This window comes from Nelusetta ayraudi, unplaced genomic scaffold (genome assembly GCF_046127955.1).
Source record: "Nelusetta ayraudi isolate G7.1 ecotype Tasmania unplaced genomic scaffold, CSIRO-AGI_Nayr_v1 ptg000042l, whole genome shotgun sequence".
NCBI classification, from domain to species: domain Eukaryota; kingdom Metazoa; phylum Chordata; class Actinopteri; order Tetraodontiformes; family Monacanthidae; genus Nelusetta; species Nelusetta ayraudi.
The window spans coordinates 4,511,629-4,519,602 of NW_027466092.1; the positions used below are offsets into that span (position 1 = coordinate 4,511,629).

Below are 7,974 nucleotides of genomic sequence, written 5' to 3' on the forward strand. Positions count from 1 at the left end.
GTAGCGCTGTTGACCGTGGTGACGTCACAGACAATTTGGTTATTTTCTTTTTCCCACGGTTCGTTTTTATTTAACGCCTTAACATATGCTGCCCTCGGTCATCGGTCTAAAGCGCCACAAAGGGACAAACGGACACGCCGCTGAAGTTGTCAACCGTAATATATAATGTCTATACATTTTCCCTTAATGTGACACAAATTGAGTCGCCGAAATTTAAGGGCTATTGCGTTGTTATAAAAGTTAATGACTTCATGTTAGCTACTAGCTTGCTAAAAGTTAACTATCCGCCATGGTAAATGAGGACACTATATATTTTTTTAAAATATCAAATTCACCAGCGGTATATCGCGTTCGCTAAATCATAGTTTTATTGGTCATTTATGAATAATATTCCGAATTTGAGAAAGGGGCTGCATCTTTTGCAGCCTAATTTTATTACGAAGTTTGATAGCTGTGTGTACATGCTTGTCCAGTATTGTGAACAACACTCCTGTCTTTGAATACGTTCCCTTCGTTTCTGGGTGAAGAAAAGGCACCGCTGTCACAGTCGAGCCACCGCTTATTTCTACTCGTGTGGCACGGAGAGGACGTAAAGACTCCCCCAGTAGACATTAGCCGCTCGATCGCTCCGTCAGTGACGTGTTAATTAACTGAACACTATTCGACTGTCAGCCCGGCCGCCTCCAATGATCCTACAGAAGTGGACCGTGTCGGGCTATTCACGCCAGACTATGCGGAAGTGACATGACGGCGCCGTGCGATGACAGCAGACTCGTTGCGTGTGTTGTCAAGCAGCGCCTCTGAGCAGCACAGCTGCGCGGCTCAACATGGCACCGAAGGAGCCTCTCCTCGGCACCCTCAAAGGTGAGCAGCAACAACAGCGAAGGCTCAATGCATTTAGACCCCCCCCTCCCCATCATAAACAACAGCTTGCTTGAGATCGTTTATCCACTAGGGTGCCTTTTTGCTGCGAGGACAGTGAAGAGTGTGATGGCGATGTCACCCAGGTCGTGTGTGTGTGTGTGTGTGTGTGTGTGTGTGTGTGTGTGTGTGTGTGTGTGTGCAGCAGCCGAGTGGTTGTTGGACTCACTCCACTGTCCGTGTCTCCCGCAACAGTGTGCGTCCTCAACCTGCAGTCGGATGGAGACGCGGTGACGGACGCCAACCCTCATCTCGCCTCCTGCTGTGAGCTGCTGGAACTGGTCCTCAGGAAGGGTCTCCAACGTCGGTATCCTCATAGCCTTCAACAACAACAACAAAAAAAAAAGATATATAGAAAGAAATAGCATGAAAATTTGCATATATTGTTTGTTTGAAAATGTTATGTTTACACTATAGAAAACAGTTATCGATGATCAGTGTTGACAAGTAATCTATTACTAAGTAGTCCACTACTGTAATTAAAGTACTGTTTTAGTAACTGAGTAATGTAACGGGATTACTGTGGTAAAACTGGTAATTATATTATAATTACTTTATCAAGTGACAATTACTTTTCTGAAATATTTTGCAAGCTAAAAATGTCTCATTACCCACAAAATGTCTGAAATTTAGAGAAACAACCGAAAACAATAACGTCGCAGATCGATGATGCAGCCGTGCATGCAGCGTCATTGATATGCGACGTCGCACCAAAACAAGCATGGTGGCAGCAAAAGAAAAAACAGAAATTGCGTTTGTAGCTGAAAATACAAACATCAGTTTGAGTTCATCTCGTCTAAATCAAGGAATACTGTGGTTGGTTGTACGTTATGTGCAGGAAACAAAGACGTTCTCAGCTGTTGCTTTATTTGGAGTTAGTAATCGATGACTGATGAAACAAAGTTAGATAAAGAAGTAATTAGATTACTTTTAAAAGGAGTAATCAGTCAACAGTAGTTGGTTTACCTTTATGGAGTAATCCCAACAACACTGTTAATGATTATAAAGCAATATTTGGTGTGTTTAATTGTGCAACATAAATATTTTGTTTAACCCTGAGGTCCAGGTAAGGAATCCCTGAACCTTAAATAAACCCAACATATTCAGCCGCCCGTTTCAGAGCCTTACGCAATTGCACTGGTTTTGTCTCTGAGTGAGCTGTTCTCACAATGAGATCTAACGCCCCCTTTTTGTGACATCACGGTGGGATGACTTTTAAACACAATGAAACCATTTTTCACATATTTTGAAATATCCAATGTTTTTTTTTTAAAACAACAACAACAACAAAAACATGTGAAGGTTGGACTGATATTAACACTGTTGAGTTCATTGACAGGCTAGAGACATTGTTAGACCACACAAGTTAGTTACCATCATATAATATCCTAAATTGTCACATTTCTCTCTCTCTCTCTCTCTCTCTCTCTCCCTCTCTCTCTCTCTCTCTCTCCCGCTCTCTCTCTCGCTCTCTCGCTCTCTCTTTCTCACATGTCTGTGCTCTCTCCCTCAGAGCCAGTTATCAGTCTGGTCCACAGAGACTACTGGCACTGTTTTGAACAGCTTACACACCAAGATGCTTGCGGCAGGTAGGATCTTCCTGTATGTATCAACTGAAGCGTCAGAAGAGCCTCCATTTCAACATATTTCTGAATATAGTTTTATTGTTTCCTGCCTGGGCAGGTTGTCTGCCTTGTCTTTGGTGGTGGAGCAGACCAGAGTGTGCAGGAAGTTGCTTTCAGCTCAAGGCAGAGGCCGCTACCTGCTCAGACTGGCCCTCACACGCAAGGCTCTTCCCCAGCTTATCACGCACCTGCTGCACACACCCAGAGTCCTGGAGGTCAGCGAAAAACACAACCTAGTAGTTGCTCTAGTTTCAGTTTAAGTTTAGTTTCTAAAACAGTTGCTCTCTTCTTCAGTGGTATAGTCCGGCTGCGTCAGTCTTCAGGAATGAGGAGTTTGTGGGTGGGCCCTCTTAACTGATATTACATCATCTTAATATACCAATTAGAAGCTGCCATTGAGAACATCAACAAATGTTTCTTTTCATCTTAGAGCCTTTTATGTCACTGCTGCTGGTCCTCTCTCACATGGACTTCAAACTAAACCTGGAGGTCAGGACCTCTTTGTACCTTTTGGAGTTTCCTCCTGCTAAAATTCTTGGCAACTTTGAAATTAAAAGTTTTGTCTCTCCCCACAGAACTGCAGTTTTTTGGATGAGAGCTGGCTTCTACCGGTAAAAAATAATAAGCCAAATTAAAAGTATTCACTCTTAGCACTATCATAGCAGCAATAACAGTATTCCAGAAGAAACTTAGAGAAAACATTTTTTTTAAATATTTATATAGGTTTTTCTACTTGTTTTCAGGTGTGTGAGACGTATGATGTGGTCCCTTGTCGGGAGTTGGGATTGGTATTTAGGTTTGTGCCTTCATACACAACCTTCTTTCTTTCGCTTCTCACTTCCTACTGATAAACTACATAGTTGGTCTCTCTCTCTTCCCCCGCCCTCTCTCTCCCTCTCTCCCTCTCTATCTATCTGTCAGGTACCTCAGTGGGCGTGTCTTCGTCCTTGACCTTATCTCTGGCAGTCAAGCAGATGTCGACAAGTTTATCCGCCCTGGCGACGTGATAGACGAGATCAATGGGATCTCCTTGAGGAATTCAAAGAGTGGACAGGTACCTTCATACTTGCAGTCATCATTTACTGAAGTGGTCACGTAGCATTGACTGACCTCACAGCTATTCTTAGTGCCACCAGGGATCTTTGAGATTTTATATGCTCACATTGATTAAAGATCAAAGATAATTGGCATCACCCCACATTTAAATTTAGACCAGTTTCTACATCAACACTGTTCATCTAGACTGTGGTTGCATTTCTCAATTGACGTCACCGTTCTGGAGTTTCAGTGGTGCATAAAAAAAACTCTCCCCACTTTTAGAAGATCTATTTACATCTGATTTGCAGTGAATTCATTGAACACATTTAGAACACTTACTAATACTTGGAGTCTGAATGAAAGAGTACCATAACCTTGAACTGGGATGATGCAATAATTTAAAAAAATATGAAAAAAATAGAATAGAATATGAATAAAATAAATAATAATCCCATTTCCAAGGCAGGTGTGGTTCTGTCTCGGCTGAAGGGCTGCCCTCTGTCCATCGTTGTCTTGCGATGGATGGCTCAGGATGGGACAGTCTATCGGCCACTCATCAAACTTCTGAGGGCCTTGAAGTTGGAGAACCCCAACCTGCAACTTGGCCCTGCTAGCTCACAGCAATCAACCTCCAAGGAAGAAAACGGGTCTACTTCGCAGTGTCTCAAAGAGGGAAGGCAAGTTGACAGAAATTAATAAAACCAAACAGGTGGATTAAGAGACCGTTTGTCTCATGATGCTGACTGCTGTCTTCTATCAGGATTGTTCACGTCGTGCAGTTTTTGGGGAAGACTAATATTGGAATGGTAAGTCACAATTGTCAATACATCTACATTTAATATAAACCTTATTTTACATCTGCTGTTGTTGCTTCTCAGCATGGGGACAAGGAGGTTCTCCAGTACGCCATTCCATTAGTGCTGGAAAGAAAACAGCCCAGTAAGGTAATACAACTGACTCCCCTCCAAGACAAATGTTGGCATGCCCTCCAAAACTCTTCCTCGTTTTTAGCAATATTCCATGGCTGTGTCATTTTGCAGGAGGTGCTTCTGGATTTGAAAGAAACACATTTAACGTGTACAGAACGATGCAGTAACACGGTAAGACACCACATCACCACCACTTGCTGCCTTAACAAGCCTTACATTGGCTGAATTAGATCATCTTTCATGTAAATTGATTGCATAAAATAATCAATGACATGCTGTTGATTCTGTGCTGAGTGACTTTTTTTCTGTATATTTTACCAGGAACTGTTTGAGCACCACTATCCTGAGATCTCATGTGTAGGAAGGTTCAGCCAGCCGGATTACACAATATTTGCGTTCTGCGTGGCGTAAGTATTCAGCTCACGATCAACAAAGTTGATGATTCTGTATCAAGTCACCTGCTAAACACAGCAGACAGCTGCTTTTCTTCTGCGTGGGTGGTTCACAATCCCCCTGCTTGATGTGTAGGTCACTCCCCTACAGGCAGTGATGCAATAGGCAGCTGTGATGTGATTGGTCTACGTGTGACACGATCCACGCAAACCATTGGCTCTCTCCACAGAGACTCCCCAGAAACCCCGTCGTCAACAGGGTTCTGTTGTGTGGTGCTCAAAGCCCCGAGCATCAGAGAGTGTGAAGAGATTGTCTGTCGAATAGGTGAGTCCGTCCAGCTTCGCCCATTTGATTTTGAAATTAAAGTTTCTGACGCCCTCGTTTCCCCACCGTTACAGCTGCTGGTTTTAAACATACAGAATGGTTTGTATGACACTTTGGTCATTCCCTTGTTTCCATGTGTACTTCTAATAAACACCCACGCTGAGAACAGCACAGCTGTGTTAATGTCACCATTTGATTTCAATGACTTGCAGCACACAAGGCGTCTAATCATAAAGACCTTTAATAGAAAGACATGTGACAACATTTCATAAATAGTATTAAATGTAGCTGCCGAGGTTTAATGTGATAAAACATGTAAAAAGCAGTCCAGAAAAAATATGAAGGATCTGCTGTGCTCCGGTCGGTGCGTGCCGTGATGTCCGCCTGGGGTGAATAACCCAACACTGCATAGACCTAAACAGCACAGCATGCTGGCATTTTGTGATGGTGGTAAATAGTTGAAGATACACCCTCGTCTTGATACGACCGACGCCTCAGAGATATTTAAAAGGTGAAACAGCTAACATATGTAATGAACCATGGTAATATTGGCGGATGCACCTACTGCGCAATACTTCCAACTATCCTACATGTCTTTTGGCTTGTGGAATGGCTGAAATTGTCCCAGTTCAAAATACAATACAAAACTCATGGAACTCGTAATAAAAAAAAAGAAAAATAAGAGGAAGAAATGTCCACAAAATGGTTAGGTACGACAAATAAGAATTTGTCCGGCCACCGCTGCCTCCCTCTGGCTGCTTAAGCCCTCTCTCCTCTTATCCTGCGGGCCAGCTGGATGTCCTTGGGCATGATGGTGACACGCTTGGCGTGGATGGCGCACAAGTTGGTGTCCTCAAACAGGCCAACCAGGTAAGCCTCGCTAGCTTCCTGTTGGGGCAAAGGTTTGGGAAGAGAATGAAAGGTGGTTAGACACATGAGGCAGACAAAAGAGGATCCCTGTGAAAAAAAACATTTAGATCAGGGGTGTCAAACTCAAATGCATAGTGGGCAAAAACGTAAAACTTGGACAAAGTGGCGGGCCAACATTGATATTCATTGAAAGAACATCAGCCTCCAGATGCAGCAGTGAACCTTTATATGGACCCAAACAAGCTTTGCTTCAACCTGAATATGGAACAAGCAACGCTTAATACTTAATAAATAACTTATCATTGCACTGTAACACTTGTGCGCTAATCAACTGTAAACCTTTTCCATGGACTATTAATAAAATTAAAGAACACAATGACCCAAGTAATAAAAAAAAAAAAAAAAAAGAACTTCCTGTCCTGATTGCCAAAATTCCAGCAGAGCATTCTGGGATCTGTAGTATTTGTGGTGCTGTGCCAATACCAGAGGGCCAGCTCAAGCAATGATTTTGTATTTCCTTGCAGCCCAGATAGGCCCGGGCCAGAGTTTGACACCCACGATCAAGGTGGTGGCTAGTGATTCACTTACCTGCAGAGCTCCAATGGCTGCGCTCTGGAAACGCAGGTCAGTTTTGAAGTCCTGGGCGATCTCCCTCACCAGACGCTGGAAGGGCAGCTTGCGGATGAGCAACTCGGTCGACTTCTGGTAACGACGGATCTCCCTCAGGGCCACAGTTCCCGGCCTTCACATTGAAATACAGACCATAAAGTAAGCACTCGAGTCACCCACAACACACGTTTGAATCAGTTCCTCTCGTCCAACACACACGCACCTGTAACGATGGGGCTTCTTCACTCCTCCGGTAGAGGGGGCGCTCTTCCTGGCCGCCTTGGTGGCGAGCTGCTTCCTCGGCGCCTTTCCTCCGGTAGATTTACGGGCAGTCTGCTTGGTACGGGCCATGTTGTATTTCCTAGATGTTCCAGAGCACATATTTACAGTCGTTATCTCTCCGAGAGTGTCACAAACACGCGGAAACGGGCGGAGATACGGCGGCGACGACAAACGCCACCACGGGCCGCGGTTCAGGCAGTGGCGCCCCTCCCCCCACCGTCACAATCAACACAAGGTTTTCCCCTATGACGTTTTTATCGAAGATAGATTTCTTGAAAGAAAAAAAAAAAGAGGGCTTCGGCGCTTCGTATTATGTAATAGAGTCACATGTGTACAAAAGGCACACCGTGTTTACAAATGAAGGCTCGCGGCAATGTGTTCGGTGATTCGCGCACAAGAAGCAGACAAGGGCGTCTCAACACTTGGCGCCCGCATCAGGCCACTCGGTCCCGTCTCCGTTTTTCGACTTCGCCATTTTCGTTCGCTCTCTCAACCCCCGGCGACATTGCCCCTCTGTTTCACTCAACAAATCACACGCGTCGGATCCCGACGTATAAAAAACGACAACATTGCCTGTGGTCAACTCAAAGCGATAAAGTGATGTTGTAATAAAATGTACAACACATTCTTCAATTACCATCTTAAACGAAAACAGCAACATCAAGCGGACTCCATTGTTCTATTTTTAGCTAGCGTTAGCGACTCAACATGGTGGCGCTGCGTCGGCGGTCAAATCAGGCCAAATGTCCAAGCACTTGTCTCCTGGGTATATACATATGTGATATGGAAGAATGAAATGGGCATTTACCTTCAAAAAAAAGTCGACGACAGCTGTGCAAGTCCTTGACGACAGTGAGCCGCGACCACTGGAAACGATCTGTGGGGGGAAAGAGGTTGAGGCTGAGTATTAATACGGTCCCGTGACGTCATCAAGACGTATACTGCTCAGCTATTGGTCGGCGCTCACGAGTGTGGACGTACGG

The 7,974-nt window shown here is 44.4% G+C and overlaps 2 protein-coding genes across 2 annotated transcripts; one reads left to right on the forward strand and one right to left on the reverse strand.

Annotated features, from left to right (window-relative positions):
- The first annotated feature begins 36 nt into the window (after positions 1–36).
- On the forward strand, positions 37–7,073 carry LOC142893320 (uncharacterized). Its single transcript, XM_076033793.1, has 17 exons — positions 37–155; positions 673–864; positions 1,117–1,224; positions 2,435–2,510; positions 2,605–2,761; positions 2,841–2,886; positions 2,977–3,035; positions 3,122–3,157; positions 3,290–3,342; positions 3,468–3,600; positions 4,047–4,261; positions 4,345–4,390; positions 4,463–4,528; positions 4,625–4,684; positions 4,835–4,920; positions 5,136–5,230; positions 5,305–7,073. The coding sequence occupies exons 2-17, from the start codon at positions 828–830 to the stop codon at positions 5,337–5,339; spliced, it is 1,308 nt and encodes a 435-aa protein (XP_075889908.1). The 5' UTR covers positions 37–155; positions 673–827; the 3' UTR covers positions 5,340–7,073.
- Positions 5,454–7,938, reverse strand: LOC142893325 (histone H3.3A). The gene is made up of 4 exons (XM_076033805.1): positions 7,800–7,938; positions 6,933–7,070; positions 6,689–6,842; positions 5,454–6,118 (listed from the first exon to the last, which is right to left on the reverse strand). The coding sequence occupies exons 2-4, from the start codon at positions 7,058–7,060 to the stop codon at positions 5,990–5,992; spliced, it is 411 nt and encodes a 136-aa protein (XP_075889920.1). The 5' UTR covers positions 7,061–7,070; positions 7,800–7,938; the 3' UTR covers positions 5,454–5,989.
- Between the last annotated feature and the right edge of the window lie 36 nt (positions 7,939–7,974).

Bases quoted from the DNA above. Each gene is read 5' to 3' on its own strand.
- LOC142893320 (XM_076033793.1), top strand. From the start codon at position 828: ATGGCACCGAAGGAGCCTCTCCTCGGCACCCTCAAAG. The intron at 4,685-4,834 runs GTAAGACACCAC...ATATTTTACCAG, and splicing joins CAGAACGATGCAGTAACACG to GAACTGTTTGAGCACCACTA. The intron at 4,921-5,135 runs GTAAGTATTCAG...CTCTCTCCACAG, and splicing joins ATATTTGCGTTCTGCGTGGC to AGACTCCCCAGAAACCCCGT.
- LOC142893325 (XM_076033805.1), bottom strand. From the start codon at position 7,060: ATGGCCCGTACCAAGCAGACTGCCCGTAAATCTACCGGAGGAAAGGCG. The intron at 6,843-6,932 runs GTGCGTGTGTGT...TTCAATGTGAAG, and splicing joins AAGAAGCCCCATCGTTACAG to GCCGGGAACTGTGGCCCTGA. The intron at 6,119-6,688 runs GTAAGTGAATCA...TTGCCCCAACAG, and splicing joins CAGCCATTGGAGCTCTGCAG to GAAGCTAGCGAGGCTTACCT.